At 47.8% G+C, this 21,957-nt stretch overlaps 1 protein-coding gene across 2 annotated transcripts; it reads left to right on the top strand.

Annotated features, from left to right (window-relative positions):
* Positions 1 to 97: 97 nt before the first annotated feature.
* LOC115247675 (nucleus accumbens-associated protein 2) lies at positions 98 to 21,852 on the top strand. 2 transcript variants are annotated; one of them, XM_029830214.1, is made up of 8 exons: positions 98 to 230; positions 634 to 1,250; positions 1,929 to 2,167; positions 2,764 to 3,023; positions 19,790 to 19,966; positions 20,221 to 20,326; positions 20,678 to 20,775; positions 20,879 to 21,852. In XM_029830214.1, exons 2-8 carry the CDS (start codon positions 810 to 812, stop codon positions 21,442 to 21,444), a joined length of 1,887 nt encoding a protein of 628 aa, XP_029686074.1. In that variant the 5' UTR covers positions 98 to 230; positions 634 to 809; the 3' UTR covers positions 21,445 to 21,852. The 2 variants fall into 2 exon arrangements, with proteins under 2 accessions (XP_029686074.1, XP_029686075.1); XM_029830215.1 differs by having other exon boundaries at positions 117 to 230; positions 1,086 to 1,250.
* The last annotated feature ends 105 nt before the right edge of the window (positions 21,853 to 21,957 follow it).

Raw genomic sequence — 21,957 nt, 5'->3', positions numbered from 1 at the left:
TCTGCAGGGCAGTTAGACGCATTAGCTCCATCCTGTCCTCAGATGCCTCCTCCTCCCACCTTCTCTTCCTCCCTCCTCCTTGGCTGTCTGCTGTGTCTCTGCCTCCCCCTTCTCACCCCTCCTTCCCCTCCTCCTGTGACACACCAGACGATGCATTGACTAAGCAGAGCAGAAGAAGAAAATCTCTTGTAGCCAGCTGCCCTGCATGAAGGAGAAGAGGAGCAGAGAAGGTGAGAAGGTGCCTGCCTATCTGTCTGCCCGCGTGTCTGTCTGTCTGTCTGTCTGTCAACACATCTTTCATTTGTCTGTCTGTCTGTCTGTCTGCCTGTCTGTCTGTCTGTCTGTCTGCCTGCCTGCCTGCCTGCCTGTCTGTCTGTCTGTCTGTCTGTCTGTCTGCTGTTGTGAACAACAGTATCATAACCATGCTCTCACTGACTGACTGGACTCTTGCAGCCTGTATCAGACTGGACTGGACTCTTGCAGACTGGACTATACCAAATGCAGGAGGACACTAAACTGAGCATGGCTTTTCCTTCCTTCCTTTCCTTCTTCCTTCCGTCCTTCCTTCTCTCTTTCTTCTGCGCCAATCTTCTCCCCTAATATCTGGCATACCTGGACACCTCCGGCATACAGAGGACTTCCACCTGGCCTCCTCTTGGTCTCAGCCCTCCCATCCTTACGTAGATATGGATGTGAAGCAGTCGGAGGTAATTCCTCCAGGATTCCCAACATTTAAACCAGACTCCAGCTGCCTCTGAAGTCTTCACCCTTCCAGCCTCTCACCTTCCTGCTTACCCTGAAGATCCACCATGTCAGAAGGAGTCCTGCAGGTGGAGATTCCAGACTTTGGCAGGAGTGTTCTGGGCAGCCTGAATGAGCAGCGGCTCCTGGGTCACTATTGTGACGTTTCCATCCTGGTCCAGGGTCGCTCCTTCAAGGCACATCGGGCTGTCCTTGCTGCCTCCTCACTCTACTTCCGAGATCTCTTCAGTGCAGCGGCAGACTCCTCCTTCTCCTCCTCTTCCTCCTCCTCACAGGCAGTTTTTGAGTTGCCGTCCTCAGTGACACCAACATGTTTCCAGCAGATTCTGTCCTTCTGCTACACTGGACGTCTCAGCATGGCTGCCAGTGAGCAGCTGGTGCTCATGTACACTGCTGGGTACCTGCAGATCCAGAACATCGTGGAACGAGGTATGGAGCTGCTTCTGATGAAGGCCTCCTCCTCCTCACCTCTCTGCTGTGACTCACAGGTGAGTAAGACCAAAAACAGATCAGACTGACCAAAAAACTCAGATCAGACTGACAGCCTGTCAGCTGTTCGTCTGACAGAGTGACTTTGTTTTTGTAGTTTTGTTGTGGTTCTCTGATTGTTTATGATTTCATTTTATTAATTAGTTTTTTATTGTGACTGGTTGCTGATTGGATATGTATCTAATATTTGTCTGTAAATTCACAAGCAGAAGCTGAAGAAATGACTGATTATTGATATCCAACTAGCTAACTTTATCTTGAACCATGACACAGCCAAATTTTTCTGCAATCAAAGCAAAACAGAAGCTACCAGTGTTTTTCTATGAAGTAATGGCAGCTGGATGTCCAAGTGTGTTGATGCTATGAGGAATGTGATTGGCTCTTGTTGCTTGAGGCTGCTGCTAACGTCCACCTTCGTTCTGGATTGACTGCCATCAAATTGACTGACTGCTTATTATTTAAGCTAATTTCAGCTGTGCTAATTTGAGAGTCGGTTGAGCTTGGTACTCTGAAGCATGAATTCAATGAGATCCAGTGTTTTATGTGTGTCTGACTAGTAGAGAAGAAACCCAACCAAAACCCTTCACTGGACAAAAAGACAAAACTAAAGCCAAACCCAAAACACCAGATCTCATCAAATTCATTTTGCTTAAATTGAAATGTTCAAAATTTTACAGACCACTTTAGTGGAAGAACTTGGAGGCTTTGATACAGCAGCACAGCAGCAGCAGCAGCAGCAGCAGCAGCAGCAGCAGCAGCAGCAGCAGGGTCACCAAGGTCAGATGGCTGGTCCAGACCAGCCGGCCCTCAGCCCAGAGGAGCTGCTGCTGGCAGTCAGCAGGATCAAACAGGAGCGAGTTGACACTCCTCCTGTGGAGCTGAGAGGAGCAGTGGGAGGAGCAGCAGAGGACTCCAGGTGTGTGTGTGTGTGTGTATGTGTATGTGTGTGTGTACTCATAGAGCTCTTTAAAAACCCTGCAGTCCACAGAAGTACTCGATTCAAGGGAATAAATGTGCCTGTGATTCCTGCGTCCTGTCCCTTAAGGGTTTGTAAGTAAAAACAGAATCACAATCTGACCAGCAGAAGCCATTATTGCACTCTGTCAGACCAAAAGCTAGACCAAAGACCAAAGCTGATCCTTTATGTTCTGTACATGTCGGTTTGTGGAGTGAAAAGTGTGAAAACCACTGGTCCAATATAGATGTTTTTTTCTTTTCTTTTTTGGATTGGGCCATTCTGGTTCTGAGCCCTCCTTCATGTGGTTGGGGTTGGCTGGTCATAGTGGCCATGTTTGAGTCAATGAATCTTCTCCACATACCTGTGAGGGCTTTCACCAGGAACTGCAGTGTCTTCCACAGTCATGTTTTGACCATCAGAACATTACACCTGGCCCACAGGTCAATGCTCAGGTTGTTTATGTGTATAAATTAAGTCATGGTGACCACCCTGATCCAGAAATGAATTTTCAGAAGAGTGAAAACAGGAGCTAACTGTCCTCTTTCTGTACTCAGAGTGGACATAGCTGTGGACCTCCAGTCCTCCAGGACCGCTGCGCTGTGTTACCTGGGTACAACTAGTGGTCTGGTTTCAGGACTGCAGTCCTATCTTCTGGCAGGTGGGGGGCCGTCCAGTCCAGGAGGCTCCAGCCTTCCTACAGATTCTCCTCCGTCACATCTCCCCACTGAGGAGGAGTTGGAAGAGGATTATTATGGAAGCACTGCCCACCCTGGACTGTACCAGCACATCTATGGACACCCTGGAAGCTTGTACAGTAAGTCCTGGAGCTGGTCTGGTCCTGCAGAATGGAGAATGACCAGATCTAGACCTGGTTTTAGGAAGTTTGAGATTCTCGTCTTCTTAAACGCTTTATATCTTTCGAGGTCACGGGAAGGATACACAATGGGTGAAGGCAGGTCCACCCCTGGATGAGTTTGCAGCTCATTGCAGAGCCCTATATGAGCATTGGTGGGTTTGATACCTTGCTCTAGGGTACCTTAGCAGTTCTCTGAAGTGGTTCTGGCACCTTCCCCTACTACCAGAACATTTTCAATGTTTTGTCTGCACTGGGGCCCGAACCAAGAATCCTCCAATTTTCAGCCTAGTTCCCAACAGACTGAGCTAGCCCTGCCCCAGTTTCAATCAATCAATCAATCAATCAATCAATCAATCAATCAATCAATCAATCAATCAATCAATCAATCAATCAATCAATCAATCAATCAATCAACCAACCAACCAATCAATCAATCAATCAATCAATCAATCAATCAATCTTTATATAGCATCTTTTACAATCAAAATTGTTTCTAGGCGCTTTACAGAATCCCAGGGCCAAACCCCAAACAAGCAACAGTGGGAAGGAACAAATCCCCTTTAACAGGAAGAAACCTTGAGTAGGACCAGGCTCATGTAGGGGGACCGTCCTGCTGATGGCCAGCTGGGTAGAGAGAGAGGAGAAGGGGGGAGGACAGGTAGAGGATAGAATAGGTAGGAGAGGAGAGGTAGAGGAGAGGTAGAAGAGAGAATAGGCATAGATCATAGAGAATACATACAGAAATACATTATATTAAATAAAGTAAGCTGCCAGTAGAGTCAAGTAGAGTGGGTCTGCGGGATCGGAGGTCAGCATGCAGCTCTGAAGGCGGCGATACCTGTAGATGAATACAGAAGGGGGGAAGGGAGAAGCAGAAAAACTACACAAGAAATAGCATCACTAGTCTACTTAATGAGGAGGAGAGGAGAGGAGAGGAGAGGAGAGGAGAGGAGAGGAGAGGAGAGGAGAGGAGAGGCACAGAGCACAGAAACACACACAAAAATACTGAGGAGACCATTTCCCAGTGGGGTGAAAGACGCCTGTCGGGTTATCATGTTTCTGGACCCTGGCAGCCTTGGCCTATAGCAGCATAACTAAGATGTTAACTAATGATTAGACGACCCCCTAAGTATGATAATTTGTCTGTCTATGATAGTAACTGGGACTACAGAATTAGTGACAATAAGGTTTTTTAAAGAGGTAGCTTTTAAGCCTAATTTTAAAAGTAGAGATGGAGTCAGCCTCCTGTACCTGGACAGGGAGCTGGTTTCACAGCAGGGGGGCCTGGTAGCCAAATGCTCGGCCCCCCATTCTACCTCTAGAGACTCTGGGGACCACAAGTAGACCAGCATTCTGAGAGTGTAGCGGTCTATTGGGCTGGTAAGGTGTCACTAGCTCCTCCAGGTAGGATGGAGCTAGGCCTCTGAGGACCTTGTAGATCAGAAGAAGGATTTTAAAAATTATTCTACAAAGGCATGCGGGAAGAGCAAAGGAGGGGGACTAATCATCTACACCAACAACCGTTGGTGTAACCCTGGCCATGCCGTTGGTGTAACCCTGGCCATGTCTCTGTGAAGGTGGTTTTGTGTTGCCAAAATCTGGAACTGTTAGCCATTAGCATGCGGCCATATTACCTGCCCAGGGAGTTCAGTCACGTGATCGCCCTGTGTGTGTACATTGCCCCCACGGCCAACGGAGCAAATGCGTGTGAGAAGATCCACAACGTCGCTGCATGGCTGCAGACCAAGCACCCTGAGGCCCTCCTGATCATCTCTGGAGACTTCAATCATGTGACCCTGGACTCCACACTGGCTGCTCTCCACCAGGTTATTGACTGCCCCACAAGAAACAACAGGACGATCGACCTACTGTACACCAACGTCAAGGAGGCATACAGAGTCATTGCTCTCCCCCCACTGGGCAAGTCGGACCACAACCTGGTGTACGTGCAGCCCCAGTACACCCCACTGGTCCAAAGGCAGGCAGCCTCCACACGCTCCATCAGGAGATGGACTCCTGAAGCAGAGGAGGCTCTGAAGGACTGCTTCAAAATCACGGACTGGGATGTACTGCTGGGGGAACATGAAGAGGACATAGATGGGATGACCGACCGTCTCACAGACTACCTCAATTTCTGTGTAGATGTGGTTGTCCCCACCAAGACTGTACAGTGTTATCCTAACAATAAGCCATGGGTAACACAGGAAGTCAAGGATGTCCTCAATAAGAAGAAAAAGGCCTTCAGAAATAAAGACAGGGAGGAGATGAAATAAGCGCAGAGGGAGGTGAAATGCTGCTTGAAGGAGGCAAAGAACACCTACAGGAAGAAGGTGGAGAAGAAGCTGGCTGATAACAACATGCGGGACGTCTGGGAAGGTGTCAGGACCATCACTGGTTACAAAGCCAAGACCAGCACGGAAGGGGGAGGAGTGGAGAGGGCAAACGACCTGAACCAATTCTTCAACAGGTTCAGTCAGCCCACTCCACTCCAATCCTCTGCCCCCCACCTCAGCAGCCCAGCTCCCCTCCACCCCCCCACCCCCAGCAGCCGAGTCCCCCTCTACCCCCCCTCCCTCCAACCCGCCACCCACCACAACTTCCCCCAACCCCGCCTCCCCTCCTCCCTCCTCCACCTCCCCTCCCTCTACTGACCTCCCTCCTCCCACCCTTCCACCCTCTACCACCCCATCCCCCTGCTCTCACCATCCCCACATCCTCCCTGCATCCCCCTGCTCTCACCATCCCCACATCCTCCCTGCTTCACTGCTGACCAGGTGAGGGGAGAACTGAGGAAGCTCCGGCCCCGAAAAGCAGCTGGACCGGATAGAGTCTGCCCCCGGCTCCTCAAGACCTGCGCTGCCGAACTCGGGGAGCTGCTACAATGGGTCTTCAACCTCAGCCTGGAGCTGGTGAAAGTGCCCACCTTATGGAAGATGTCCTGCATCATTCCAGTCCCCAAGAAGAACAGACTGAGTGAGCTGAACGACTTCCGGCCGGTGGCACTCACCTCACATCTGATGAAGACTCTGGAGCGGCTCTTCCTCAACCTCCTCAGGCCCCAGGTGCAGCACGCTGAGGACTCCTTACAGTTCGCCTACCAGGACAATGTTGGTGTAGAGGACGCCATCATCTACCTGCTGCACTGAGTCCACTCGCATATGGACAAGGGGAGTGGCACAGCGAGAATCCTCTTTTTGGATTTCTCGAGTGCCTTCAACACGATCCAGCCCCTTGTCCTACAGGACAAGCTTCTACAGATGCGAGTGGACCCCTGCCTGGTTGCTTGGATCTCCAGCTACCTCACCGACAGGCCGCAGTTCGTCAGGATGAAGGACACCACGTCTGACACTGTGGTCAGCAGCATCGGTGCTCCACAGGGGACTGTGCTGTCCCCCATCCTCTTCACTCTGTACACCTCGGACTTCTGTTACAACTCCGAAATGTGTCATATTCAGAAGTTCGCAGATGACACAGCCATCGTTGGATGTATCAGAGACGACAAAGAGGAGGAGTACCGGTGCCTGGTGAGGGACTTTGTTGCCTGGTGCCACAACAACGGCCTGCAGCTCAACACCTCCAAAACTAAAGAACTGGTCATTGACTTCGGGAGGGACCGACCGAGACCTAGACCAGTTCAGATAGGAACGGAGGAGGTGGAGGGCGTGCAGACCTACAAATATCTTGGGCTGTGGCTGGACAATAGGCTGGACTGGACAAGCAACACAAGGCAGCTGTACAAGAAGACCCAGAGCAGGATGTACTTCCTGAGGAGACTCAGATCCTTCAACATCTGCAGGAAACTCCTCTGGATGTTCTACCAGTCTGTGGTTGCCAGCGTCCTGTCCTACGCTGTGGTGTGCTGGGGGGGGGGGGGAGTGTGACAAAAGCGGACCTCTCCAGGCTGGAGAAGCTGATCAGGCGGGCCAGCTCGGTGGTGCGGATGAAGCTGAAACCTCTGGCGACAGTGGCAGAGAGGAGAACTATTGACAAGCTGCGGAGCATCATGGACAATGTCCGCCACCCTCTGCACACTGTCATCCACAGCCAGAGAAGCCTGATCAGCCAGAGGCTGCGCCTCCCCAAGTTCAGAACAAACAGACTGGGGAACTCATTCATCCCCCGAGCCATCAGACTGTTCAACTCCTCACTGGGGGGGAGGAGGGCCAACAGAAGGACTGGAACAACACTGCAATAACTTAATACTGGGACATCCATTTATTCAGTTCATTCATTCATTCAGTTCATTTATTTACATTTTTATAGTTTTACATTTTATATTTATATTCTATTTTTAATTTATTCTATTTTATTTCTTATTTTACTCTATTTTTATTATCTTTAATAGGTTTTTATGGTGTGTAATGGTGGTGGGTAATTTTGTACAGTGCTGTAAGTTTTTTTGGAGATGCTAATTTCCCTAATGGACACCTCCTAAAGGGACAATAAAGTACTCTGATTCTGATTCTGATTCTAAATTTAATGGGCAGCCAATGAAGAGTACAGGAGTTATGAGATCTCTTTTGTCAATACCTGTCAGAACTCTGGCTGCAGCATTTTGGATCACCTGGAGGCTTCTTAAAGAGTTGTTTGGACACCTTGATAATAATGAATTACAGTAGTCCAGCCTGGAAGTAACAAATGCATGGACTAACTTTTTAGCATCATGCCGTGTCAGTAGTTTCCTGATCCTTGTGATGTTCCTCAGGTGAAAAAAGGCACTTCTAGAGACTATTTTAATGTGTGGGAGAGATGTTGATCAAAAGTTACTCCAAGATTCCCCACAGAGCGACTAGATGTTAATGAGATACCATCTAGAGTGATCAAGTGATCTAATCTATCCCTGAGAGGTTCAGGACCAAACACCATGACCTCAGTTTTACCTGAGTTAAGGAGGAGGAAATGTGAAGACATCCAAGACTTTATGTCTTTAGGACAGGTCTGAAGCTTCACTAACTTCTCTCAAATCAAATCAAATCAATCTTTATTTATATAGCGTCTTATACAAAATTGTTTCAAGGCGCTTTCCAGAAAAAGAGGAGAGGAGAGGAGAGGAGAGGAGAGGAGAGGAGAGGAGAGGAGAGGAGAGGAGAGGAGAGGAGAGGAGAGGAGAGGAGAGGCACAGAGCACAGAAACACAAACAAAAATACACTATACAACGGGTCAGCGGGGCCGGAGGTCATCATGCAGCTCCAAAGGCGGCGATACCTGTAAATAAATGGGGGGCAGAAAAACTACACAGGAATCAGCATAACTAGTCTGCTTGATGAGGAGGAGGAAAGGAGAGGAGAGGAGAGGAAACCATGAACCAGTGGGGTGACAGAAGCCTGTCAGGTGATCATGTTTCCGGACCCCGGCAGCCTTGGCCTATAACAGCATAGCTAAGATGTGACCTAACGATTAGACGGCCCCCTAAGTATGATAATTTGTCCATCTATGATAGTAACTGGAACTACAGAATTAACAACAATAAGATTTTTCAAAGAGGTAGGTTTTAAGTCTGATCTTAAAAGTAGCGATGGAGTCAGCCTCCCGTACCTGGACAGGGAGCTGGTTCCATAGCAGGGGGGCCTGGTAGCTAAATGCTCGGCCCCCCATTCTACTCCTAGAAACTCTGGGAACCACAAGTAGACCAGCATTCTGAGAGCGGAGCGGTCTATTGGGCTGATAAGGTATCACTAGCTCCTCCAGGTAGGATGGAGCTAGGCCTCTGAGGACCTTGTAGGTCAAAAGAAGGGTTTTAAAAATTATTCTAAATTTAACGGGCAGCCAATGAAGCGACACCATTTCAGGAGTTATGTGATCTCTTTTGTCAATACCTGTCAGAACTCTGGCTGCAGCATTTTGGATCAACTAGAGGCTTCTTAAAGAGTTGTTTGGACACCCAGATAATAAAGAATTACAATAGTCCTGCCTGGAAGTAACAAATGCATGGACTAACTTTTCAGCATCATGCCGCATCAGTAGCTTCCTGATCTTTGTGATGTTCCTCAGGTGAAAAAAGGCACTTCTAGAGACTAATTTAATGTGTGAGTTGAAGAAGAGATTTTGATCAAAAGTTACTCCTAGATTCCTCACAGAGAGACTATATGTTAATGAGATACCATCTAGAGTGATCATATGATCTAATCTATCCCTGAGAGGTTCAGGACCATGACCTCAGTTTTTCCTGGGTTAAGGAGGAGGAAATTTGAAGACATCCAGGACTTTATGTCTTTAAGACAGGTCTGGAGCTTCACTAACTTCTCTGTCTCCTCTGGTTTCATGGATAAATAAAGCTGAATGTCATCAGCATAACAATGAAAATTTAAGATTAAGATTTACTTTATTTATCCCATGCTGCCGAATAATGTTCCCTAAAGGAAGCATGTACAAGGTGAAGAGGATTGGTCCAAGTACAGAACCTTGAGGAACTCCATGGTTAACCCTACTGTATGAGGAGGGAATACCATGGACATGGGCAAACTGGTATCTATCTGATAAATATGATCTAAACCAGTCTAGTGCTGTCCATTTAATCCCAATCACATGTTCCAGTCTATGTAACAGGATGCTGTGAACAACTGTATCAAAAGCAGCACTGAGATCCAGCAGAGCCAGCATAGAGACCAGTCCATGATCTGAAGCTATGATCATTAGTGACTTTAAGAAGTGCTGTTTCTGTGCTCTAAAGCCTGACTGAAACATCTCAAACAGGCTGTTTCTCTGCAGGTGCTCCAGTAACTGAGTCACCACCACCTTCTCAAGAACTTTAGAGATAAAAGGAAAGTTGAATATTGGCCTATAATTTGCTAATATGTCAGGATCCAGTGATGGTTTTTTAAGCAATGGCTTAATCACTGCCACCTTGTAGGACCGGGGTACATAACCTGACACTAAAGAACCATTGATCTGGTCCAGGATAGAACTGCCTATCAATGGTAAAACATCCTTCAACAAGTGTGTTGGGATGGGATCTAAAAGACATGTGGTGGTCTTGGATTTCTGAATTAGCGATGACGCCTCAGAACAATATATAGGGGTGAAGGAGTTTAAGGGCTCGTTGGAGATCCTGTATTCCCACAGTCAGCACATCTAGTGATGGTCCAGTTGTTGGGATGGCCTGGTTAGCTTTTTCTCTGATAGCTAGAACTTTATCAGTGAAGAAGCTCATGAAGTCTTCACCACTAAGAGATATGTGGATCTAAAACACTGTGACTCTTGGTTAATTTGGCCACAGTGCTGAAAAGAAACCTGGGGTTGCTCTTATTTACCTCAATTAAAGAAGAAAAATAAGCTGTTCTAGCCTTGCAAAGGGCCTTTTTGTAAACTAATAGACAGTCTCTCCAGGCTGCATGATAGCTATCTATTTTACAAGAATACCACTTCCTTTCTAGTCTTCGCACTTTCTGCTTGAGGGTCCTAATATGTGAATTATACCACGGGGTACACCTAATCTGAAAATTTACTATTTTCTTTTTCAGGGGGGCAACAGAATCAAGCGTGATTCTCAGTGAGGTTGCTGCACCTTCGGCAATAGAGTCAACCTCTGCAGGGCTAAGATTATAATGATTGATCCCTGGAGAAGCACACGGTGGTCCTGGGATTAGCACAGGGATCACTTCCTTAAACTTAGCTACAGCATTACCTGAAAGACATCTGCTATAGTAAGACTTTGTTCTGAGCATAGAAGAATCCTTAAACATAAATGTGAAAGTGATCAAGGAATGATCTGACAGGAGTGGGTTCTGAGGGAACACTGACACATGTTCTACCTCAACACCATAAGTCAGAACTAGATCTAGGGTGTGGTTGAAGTTATGAGTTGGTTGGTTTATCTGCTGGAGGAAACCAACTGACTCAAGTAATGAAATGAAGCCATTTCTAAAGCTGTCATTTACAACGTCTACATGGATATTAAAGTCTCCAATGATAATGACTTTGTCTGTTCTAAGGACCAAGTCAGATAAGAAGTCAAAGAACTCAGACAGGAACTCTGAATGTGGTCAAGCAGGGGGCCGATATACAACTACAAACAAAAGTGGCTTTTCTGCCTTCCGGTTAAGATGGGTTTGAGATTCAACATTTTATAAGCAGCTCTCCAACAGACAGATGTTGATGTAAAAATCTATAATGATTTATTATTGGTGACTTGTGTTATTGAAATTGTCATCTTTAGTTCACCAGCTTCAACATTCTGAACACCATCACTCTCACCGTGTTCCACCTGATCACTGACACACTCCTATCCTGCGACGTGATTGGCTGTTTACACAGACCTTCAGTCCATCAATATTTAATCAATACATGCAATTTGGTTGAAAACCTTCCTCTGACAGGACTTGTGATGGTCCATCGGAACAAGCAAGAACCTCTGTCATGGCTGAAAACAGGCAACAGTCAACACAGATACCACAGGCAACAGCAACACAAGCAACAGTCAAAACAGGCAACATAGGCAACACAGTCAACAGTCAATAAAGGCAACACAGATAACACAGGCAACACAGTCAACAATCAACAAGGGTAACACAATCAACAAAAGCAAGACAGTCAACATTCAAGAAAGGCAACACAGTCAACAGTCAAGACAGTCAACTTTCAAGAAAGGCAACACAGTCAACAAAAGCAACACAGTCAACAGTCAAGAAAGGCAAAACAGTCAACAGTCAACACATCCAAGAGGCAACATAGTCAACACAGTCAACAGTCAATAGAGATAACATAGTCAACACAGCTAACAAAGTCAACAAGCATCACAGTTAACAAGCAACACAGGCAACACAGTCTACGGCCAACGCAGGCATTATCGGTAACTATGCAGCCTGGGAGAGCTGTGATTGGATCACCAAACTACATTATATCCGGTTGTCAATTCTCTGATTTTACTTCGTATTGTAGGATAAGGTCAATCAGGCTCAGGCCAGGCTCCGACCAGGCCAGGCTCAGGCATAACTCCAGCCAGGCTTAGACCGGGCTCCAGCCAGTCTCTGAACAGGATCAGGCCAGGCTCTAACCAAGCTCAAGTCAGGCTCCGACTATTCTCAGGTTAAGCTCAGGCCGGTCTCTGGCCAGGCTCCAACCAGGCTTAGGTCAGGCTTGGGCCAGACCTAGGCCAGGCTCTGGCCAGGGTTAGGCTAGAATGTTTGTTTGATGAAGAGCATTGTTGTGTATCTCTTCTCTGGTGAGTTATTGAGTAAGTGAATTTTGTGTGACTGATTTCAGTGATCTCTCTTGTTAGTTAGGCAGTGTGCTGGCTGGACCTTCCAGTCCTTCCATCAATGGAATTATTCATTTTTTGGCTTTTTTATGTTTGAGGTAATCCTGAGTGAACACCAGTTTCACTGGACGGTGTAACCCTTTCAGGGCCAAGGATACTCAGTTCGCTTTTGGGACCTTAGTTCATGTTAGGAAGGTACCGGGGAAACTGCTTTTTGTAAGTGCACTCGAGGGCTTGCTCATGTTGCTAACCAGTAGTTTTGAGTTTGGTGAGTTATTTTGGACTATTACCAGTTGCATTTGGGTTTATGCGAGCCTTTACTTTGTGCAGGCTAGGTTCCCTGTTTTTGGTTGCCTTAGATGAGGGCCCCACTGACAGAGAGAGAGAGAGAGAGAGAGAGAGAGAGACTTTGACTTTTAAAATGTATTTACAGTGCTCTGTTCACAAGAAACCAGTTAAAAAAAACCTCATCTGTCCCTCAAAGCAGCCATGCTGCAGCCTCCATCTCCCCCTGCTCTGTCACCTTCCCTAAAATCTCATCATGCCCCCATTGCTGTTTAAAGGCTTCCAGGTTCTCAGTGGCTTTGTAGAAGCAGAACTCCAGATTCAGGCGCACCCTCACGTTCTGCTTCCACAAAGCCACCGCATCACATGCCGCTCCATTTTTAATTTTATCCCTTCTAGAGAAATAGATGGCAAGTTTAGCCTCACTTATTAAAAAATTTAAAACCTGGGATTTCCCCCTTCCTGCCCCCTTGTGCCTTAGACCACAAATAAAAACAGCAGTGGAGAACACGACATTAAAAAGCCTAAAAACATCAGTTAAAACCCTAAAAAGACCCACCAGCCTACTGCACCTGGTAAAAACATGGACGACACTCACAGAAAGGACAGTTGGGTTTAAAATTGACTGGTGGCGATGGCTCCAGCTAAAATCCTCCATTGGAGGTCACCAGTCCTCTTCTTGATGGGGGGCTTGTAGAGGGTCCTCCACTGAGGACTCTGCCCCCCCAGCCAGTCCTTCCATACTCTTCCATACCTCTCTGTTTTTCAGTTTGCCTTTGATGAGTGCCTTCACGATGTTGCTGTTTAAAATCCTCCTGTCCATGCTGTGAAGGGACCCTGAGCCACAGCCATCCAGGAGAGGACCACCGAGGTCCAGGAGGTCCGTGTGCAGGTGGAGTTCAGGGAAAGCGTCCGTGGGGTCGGTCTCAGCCTCTCCTCTCCCGTGAAGGAGGAGGAGACCCTTCTCTTTCGTGGACAGTCTGTGTTTCCAGAGGCCCAGGCTCCTCTGGATCAGTCGGACTGACCGGACCCCCAGCACCGAGCTCACAGCCTGGGCATCGGTGAGCTCTGGTCCCGCTGCCACCACCAGCTGCTCCAATGTCACCATCTTCCTTCGGATCAGGGCCTCCTTCAGCACTGGGATGGCGCTGCTGCAGACGTCCAGTCTGTCGCCACAGACTAACGGCTCCTTTAAAAGCCAGTGCAGAGAGTCAGTCTGAACGAAGCTCCACCTAAAGAGAGCACAGGATTTAAAAACACCCTGATAAAATAGAGGTAGTCCCTGTAACGATAAAAACTTCAACTTAGTTAAAAACAGAGCAGCATCCAGCCCCAGGTTGTTCACACGTCTGAGTATACAGCTGGCCACACCCCTACACACTAAATCAGGACGCCCCCCGAGGAACCTCTGGACAAACTGGATTCTAAAAGTGGCCACTCTGCTGGCCAGGTGGATGAACCGGAGACTTCCAAATGTCCCGAATGAGGTGGATGTTATCCACTATCGACCTGCCGGGCACACAGTACGTCTGGTCTCGGTGGATGACGTGTTCCATGGCCTCCCTCAGCCGGATGGCCAAGGCCTTGGAGAGGATTTTATAGTCCGAGCAGAGCAGGTAAACGGGGCGCCAGTTCCTGATGTCCTGCAGGTTCCCCTTCTTTGGTAGGAGGGCAATTACTGCCCTTCTGCAGGACAGCGGCAGGGAGCCAGAGCAAAGACTCTCTTTGAGGACTTCCAGGAGGCCTCAACGATGCTCCAGAAGACCTTGTAGAAGTCCACCCCCAGTCCGTTGATGCCCGGAGCCTTCAGGCTCTGCATGCTCTAAAGAGCAGCATACAGCTCCGGGACCGACAGGGGGCGCGCCAGCTGGCCGTTGGCCTCTTCTGGCACCTGGGGCAGTCCAGAGGAGTACTCCTCAAGCAGTTCATTGTACTCCTTGTACTCACTCCTGAACAGCGAGGAGTAGAAGTCCACCGCCCTCCTCCGGAACCGCTCCAGCTCTGTGAGTTCCAGCCCTTCCTCCGATAGCAGGGAGTGGATGACCCTGCTCTGCCCACGCTTCCTCTCCAGGCCAAAGAAGAATATCGAGGGAGTGTCCATCTCAGCGATGTCCTGGATCCAGGACCGCAACAGCGCACCTTGTACTTTAGTGTCCAGCAGGTTGGCCAAGGCCATCTTTTTGGTCTTGAGGGACTCCAAACACCGTTGATCTCCCCTGGACTCACAAAACTGCTCCAGTTCCACAATCTCGGTCTCCAGAGCTCCGATTGATCTGGTGATGTAACGGGTGACATTGGGAGTGGGACATTGGTCCCACCACTGTCTTAGACAGGTAAAATCCTTCTTCCTCTGTCTAAACCCAGCCCAAAAGTAACTAAAAGCCTCCTTAAAACTTCTGTCCCCAGTCAGAGTTGAATTAAAATGCCAGTAGGCTACTAAAATGGTGTTTATAACAGTAAAAGCAGTCGAGGCGAGCCAAAGAGATGGTGTCGTCTCTGATGTGGGAATATGTGAACTGTCTGTGGCTCGCGTGCATCCTTCTCCACACGTCCACCAGACCATGGGAGCGGACCAGCTGCCTCAGAACCTGCTGGGAAACTGGATGCCGCTCCATGTGATTTCAATCTAAAACGTGATCTTCGGTACAATTAAAATCCCCCCCTAAAACCAACAAATCAGATGAGCTAAGATTGTTTCAAAGGTCGTTTATTTTCTCTAAAAAGAGCTTCCTCTCTGCACCTTTGTTGAGAGCGTAAATATTAATAAAAACAACCGTGAGTTGACTAAAAGCAGCTTTAACTAAAAGGCAGAGTCCCTGAACGATGTGCTCCACTGTGACAGCGACTGGGTTAAAAGACCTGGAGAAGAGGATGCCCCCCCCTGCACTGACCGTAGTGCTGTGGCTTAAAAACACCCCCTCTCCCCCCCGTTCCCTCCTCCAGTCGGTCTCGTTGCTGTCACTGCTGTGGGTCTCTTGTAGAAATAAAACATCTATTCTTTTGCTGTTTGCTGTTTCATGTGTTTTGGCCCTCTTTCTTGTTTCTCTGGCCCCGTTAATATTTAAACTTCCCACCTTAAAATTATTCATTAAAAGTGAGTGGTCTAAAACTGCGGTTGAGGATGGCTATTAAAACACTAAAAAAGGCACCACACTGAACAAAACCTCAATTACTCAACTCTCTTTTAACTTTTAAAATCAGTTTTCTAAATCTAAAATCTAGAAATCCAGTTTATTTCTTAGATGATGTTTGACAGATGTGTAAAATAACTGTTTCTCGGGGAAGTAATGTTCAACTTTCACCCCTTTTGTGTTTTTTGTTTCTGCGAGGAAACTCTTAATCATTTTTGCGGTGTATGGACTCTCATCAAGGATTCCAGATTTCTCTGTGTGTGTGAGTTCACTCTCATCAGACACACATTCTCCCCCATCACTGCTCTCAGCGAGCTCAGGTTTCCAGAACGTTCTTTTCCCAGACAACCGACTGGCCTTCGCGCCCACCTCCGCCAGTTCATCTTTTCTTTTTGGGCATTTTTGTGGAACAAGAGTCCACGCAGCCTCCTGTTCCATCAACTCAACACCGTCATGCACCTGTCCTTCACCATCTTCACCCACTTGTCCCTTGCCACCTTCACCTACCTGTCCCTCACCACCTTCACCCACCTGTCCCTCACCACCTTCACCCACCTGTCCCTCACCACCTTCACCTACCTGAGCCACCACACCCACCAGTGCACCATCAGGCTCACTCACCTGACCCTCACTCACCACCTTCTCACCTGCCTCCTCCTGTCCACTTCTCCCGGTACTCTCCTCTGGTCCTGTCGCCCTATCCCCCTCGGGTCCGCCCGGACTCCCGGCACCGGGCCGATCCGGGGCGGGCCCCCACCCCCCCGCCCTTCGGAACTCACCATCTCTTTGGCTCGCCTCGACCGCTTTTACTGTTATAAACACCATTTTAGTAGTTTTAAAAAGTGTGATATTTTACCAGTGGGTTATACAGATCACTCATTGCTTTTAGGCTGCGTGCTAGTTAGGGACATTTGCCCTGAAAGCGCCTACTGGCATTTTAATTCAACTCTGACTGCCGACAGAGGTTTTAAGGAGGCTTTTAGGCTCTAATTAAATGACCCTCCTCACCACAACCGAAGCACTTCATGACGGAGGAGGACACGTACAACATGTAATCAAAGTCTTCCACTTTTACGTGGAAGCGCACATTCAGCTCCTCCGCCCGGTTATTTAATATCATATAAACTTGTCTCCTGTGAGACACAATGTGCTTTAACAGCGGGGACTTGCACCCCGACAGAACCTTCCTTATAGGCGAGACGATCTTCCCAAACCTGGCGAGTTCCCTGGCCAGAAACTCGTCGCTGATGAAGGGGGGTGGGGGTGGGGGGGGTGTTGGACAGGGTGACCCGGGTGGAGGGCTGCGTCAGCGGCCGCACCGCCTCGAATCTCCGGCCAACGCTGATCCCCGTCTCCACCAGCCGGTTCGCCTGCTCCACCATGTCCACGAACAAAACCACTGCCCCATTAATTCGGGCGGCCGACTTTACGGACCCATGTCCGATTTTCTCCCCTACAGCCAGGGCCAACTCCTCCACGATATACAGAGACCCGGCCCCCACCTAAACGCCATGTCTCTGCGTCAACCGGGAGAGATCCCCGCTCCCACCACCAATCACCATGGCGTCACACGCCAACTAGCCAGACAAACCTGGCTGATTTCACCCGACAAAACCCTCAAACGCCCAACAAACCACACAAAAACCACCACCAACAACTAACCAACCCAATAAACCAACAATAACCAGAACAACCTAGGTCGAAACCTCGAAAAAGTTTTTTGAGTGAGTGAGAGAACTCAAAAACTTTGGGAACTTGAGGAATTTATCAGCTTAAAATTGTTTTGAGGCAATGATGTTCATATCTAAATGAGCAGAAAGTGACAATTATCAAGGTGAGTTTATGGTGACCCACAGTACCAGGCAGCAGTAGAGCCTCAGGAGAAAGCTGTATTTGCTCGACCTCACTTTTCAATGCTGCTCCCACTGCTTCTCGCTCAATCACCATAAAGTCACCCACTGGAAATGCTCCAGCGATGGCTTGTTATTATTGTTCATCTCATTGCCCTACTCTGATTGAGAGACAAAAATCTGCTAAACTTGTAGATTTCCTAAAATTTTAAAGTGCTGTTGTACCCCCAGTTACAGCACATTTGGGAGGTCACCTCAATGCATAGCCTTCACCTCCCAACAGCTCTGGTCTCAGATTAAGTTGCTGTGGCTGTCCACATATTCCAATCAAAGGTGAATCCTGGGGGTCGGACGAGCTCAAAAAACAACATGCAGGCACTTTTTCAATTTGTGCGATCACAAGGGGCCATGTCAAACAGAGTGATATCAAACCCTTGGTTCTGAGTTGACACTTTGACACCTTCCTGTTACCAGAGCAGCAGGCACATACATTATTCAGGTGAATGTAGTAACTATACAGAAGATTTTGAAGTAAAACTGAGAGGGTGTGAGAGGTCAGCAGGTCACTACAAAGCTATGGTTAGTCATACCTGTAGGCCGATGAGTAGAGGAGAGAGGGAGAGAGAAATCTGTCAGGGCATCATGTTTCTGTACCCCGGTACCTCCGCCTATGGCAGCATAGCTAAAGGTGATGCTAAAGATTATTTACTGTTGTTCTAACTTTGACCATTAACTTAGCGAGCATAATCAGTCTATATGCAAGGAAACTGGATTCCTGTGGTAGTTTAATCCCATAAATGCATTTGGAGACTTAGCTTCATTAGAAACAGGTCAAAGTCATCTGAATGTAGCTTGACTACCACAACCAGATAGTTCGGTTGTGAGTCGAATTTCCAGAGCATGTTGCTGTGCTCTGCAAATGTGTTACTTGGGCTTATATTTTAATGACCTGGAATCAGAAGTTTTCCAAACAGCAACCAGTGGTAACCTAATATGGCCAAGTGTTATTGGAACATCATGGTCTGAGTGAAGGAGGAGGAAGTCTGAGACCAGTCTGACTTTTGACTGACTATTCTGGTTCCTCTGGTCTCATAGATAACTACAGCTGAGTGTTGTCAGCATAGCTCTGAACATTTATTCCGGCTGCTCAAAATGTTCCCCCAGGGAAGCCGATACAAAGAGAACAGGACCGGTCCAAAATCTTGTGGAACTCTATGGCTAAGCGACTTCATGAAGAGGAACTGTCATGACGGACAAACTGGAATCTGTCTGAGAATCGTTCTGCCTGCTGAGATGCAGGGAATGTACAGTCAAGAACATTTATGCAGTGAAGGTGCAGCTTCAGGAGAGATGTGAGGGTGCAGACAAAAGTTGACCAGGTATAAAATCTTTTGGTTTCTCCTTTGGGTCACCAGCAAATGTCTCAGGAACTTGTGTAGATTTTTTAGTATAGTCAAAGATAAAAAAAAAAAGGCTTTTACCTATTATTTGTCAGCCTTTAACTATTTATCTGAACTTGTGATTAGAATGTGACTGAACATTTGTTTTTTGCAATTAGTCACTAGTTTAGGAAAGAAGAACCAGTCAATAAATATCTGAGTTATTACACTTGCATGATGTTTTGCTTTTGAGGAGGAAAAACAGACCAAACTACTGATGATCACGTGATCAGATGCCAGCACAGATGTTATCAGATATTCTACAAGGTTATGAAAAATCTTATGAAATTGAACCAAATGATAACCTCTTCTTTACCAGAAACCCTTCTCTGTCGCCATCTCGTGGCGCAGAGATAGTATGATCTTCTGCTTCTGTCGTTTCCAATAGTTTTTAGAATCACACCCGGGTACCCTGCACTAACCAGGATCTGATTCTAAATACTTAAAACGCCACCAGATGGCGCAGAGATAGTATGATAGAGTAGATTATGATAGAGATAGTATGATCTCTGCGCCATCTGGTGGCGTAAGTATGATCGTACGCTTCTGTCGTTTCCAATAGTTTTTAGAATCACATCCAGGTACCTTGCACTAACCAGTCCTTCCTCACGGTTCACCTGCACAGTCAGGCCTTGCTGAAAGTCCCATCTGCTAGACCAGAGAAACACTGCAGCTTGTCAGAATAGATGTTTATTGCCTGCTACTGGTGTGTGTCTTCTTGTTCCCTGTAGCTGTGGTCGTTTGTTTGTTTGGGACCGTAACCCTTGCATGTCTATTTTTGAACTTCGAGGTTTTGCTAACGGGTTTCTGTTTCTATTTCAAGTTCAAGAGAAGATGGAGATCCCGTCCCTCCCACTGGCTAACGAACGCCGGCCCTGTGTTTTGGTTGGCAGAGACAACATGGCCCTCCCTGCTAGTCTGATCAGCCAGATTGGGTACCGTTGCCATCCATCGCTCTACACTGAGGGAGACCCAGGAGAGAAAGTGGAGCTGGTGGCAGGTTGTTCCCCTGTGTGCATATATGACAACTTCTTTACCTGAACAGAGACAGCTTTGACTTAAACTAGTGGGGGCTAAGGTACTATGGTGGCAACAGAGTTGTTAAATAGTTTGTTTTTTGCTTGTGAGGTGAAGGTAGGGACGGTGAATTTTCTGGCGCTGTACCTGAATCATCCCACACTGTTAGCTGGTGTGTGTGTGTGTGTGTGTGTGTGCGTGTGTGTGTGTGTGTGTGTATGTGTGTGTGTGTGTCAGGTTCAGGTGTGTTGATGACGCGAGGTCAGCTGATGAACTGTCACCTGTGTGCTGGAGTCAAACATAAGGTGCTGCTCAGGAGGCTGCTAGCAACGTTCTTCGACCGGTGAGCACCTTCAGACCCTAGTTATTGTTTTACACTGCATGAACACTGAAAGGCAGCGAGACAACCTGTGTTGATCTGAATTAATCTGGGTCTATCGCCTTTTAATCTAGCTCCAGATATGACTGGACCCTGTTCAGCAATAGGCATACACGAGGAGCTATCTGACTGGATGAATCCCATTTACTCCTTAAATTATTTTCTCTTCCAGGTCTGCAAATATACCCTTAACAGATTGATTTCACCAGATTCCAGACAGTTTTGAAAGTTCTGAGCTGCAGTTTATGTAACATCTCTATCATGTTGTCTCATGAAGGATCTGTACTACTGATTGGCTTGTTGTGGTTTCCATAGAAACACTTTGGCCAATAGCTGTGGGACAGGAATCCGCTCCTCTACCAATGATCCCAGCAGAAAGCCTCTGGACAACCGAGTGTTAAACACTGTTAAACGTAAGAAACACACACACACGTGCACATTTGTTTGCCATATCAACCCTCCTGTGTTTACACCTCCTCTTCCTCCCTGTCATCTTCCTCTCCGGCTCCTCCTCAGTCTACTGTCAGAACTTTGCTCCAAACTTTAAAGAGAGTGAGATGAATGTCATCGCTGCTGACATGTGTACGAATGCTCGGCGGGTTCGGAAACGCTGGCTCCCAAAGATCCAGTCACTTCTCCCCGACAGCCTCCCTCCCTCCCCCTGTCTGTCTCACCCTCGCAAGGCTAAGAGAGGAGGTCAGGGGGGAGATGCAGCAGTGCAGCCCAGCAACAGTCTACTTGAGCCAGATTTACAGGCAGTCGGCACCTCCTACAATGAGGCCCCGCCAAATGAGCTCCACCACAGGGAGGAGGCAGGAGAAGGGGAGGTGGCAGGGAAAAGAGAGGATACTTTGCCTCACCTGCAGTTTGCTAGCTCTCGAGGAGTTGGGGGGCAACTGGAAGAGGTGCTAATGGGAGGTGAAGCTGATGGAGGAGGAAAGCTACAGACTGGACACCCACCACACCTCCCCCTGTATGCCTCCTCTTCACAGGCCTCTCCCCAAAATACAGTGCCCCCCCCCTCTCCACACCTGCCTGACACAGACCACAAGGGGGCATGGCCTCTGGAAAACAGCCAATAATAAGAGTTCTACCACCTTTGCCAGCCTGTTAATAACAGAATAGCTTCATGTCTGTCTGCTTGTCTGCCCCCTACCTCACTACCAGCCCACCTGTCTACCTCTCACCTGTCTTCAGTCTGTCCCTCCACAGGCACGACCCCATCTGACAATTTGTCAATCAGTCTACCTCTTGTCCCTCAACTAGTCTGTCCTCAAACTCAGCAGCATCTATCTCTGGTATGCACTTGCCTGTCCTCCAACTGACTTGTCTGTAGGCCCATCTGTCCCTACCTCTCTGTCCACCTGTCTACCTCCAGTACCTGTCTGTCTGCTTGGCTCTGCTGCATGTTAACAGCCTCCTGCAGTCCAGCACACAGACCCTTAGCAACAGGACTGATGATGGTGATGATGACAATAAAGCTTATTGGTAATCAGACTGTTTTGTTTTGGCTTATATTATATATGATGTGATTACGCTCTTGTGAAGGCGTCATTGATGAGTATTTGGAGCTATAACGTGAAAACCTAAACACC

Source organism: Takifugu rubripes, chromosome 21 (genome assembly GCF_901000725.2).
Source record: "Takifugu rubripes chromosome 21, fTakRub1.2, whole genome shotgun sequence".
Lineage (NCBI taxonomy): Eukaryota > Metazoa > Chordata > Actinopteri > Tetraodontiformes > Tetraodontidae > Takifugu > Takifugu rubripes.
Note: the sequence above shows the minus strand (reverse complement) of the source record. Positions and strands in the feature narration are given on the sequence as shown.

Coding starts and splice junctions, on each gene's coding strand:
- LOC115247675 (XM_029830214.1), top strand. CDS start 810: ATGTCAGAAGGAGTCCTGCAGGTGGAGATTCCAGACTTTGGCAGGAGT. Junction 2,168..2,763: donor GGAGCAGCAGAGGACTCCAG/GTGTGTGTGTGT, acceptor TTCTGTACTCAG/AGTGGACATAGCTGTGGACC. Junction 20,776..20,878: donor AGTGTTAAACACTGTTAAAC/GTAAGAAACACA, acceptor GCTCCTCCTCAG/TCTACTGTCAGAACTTTGCT.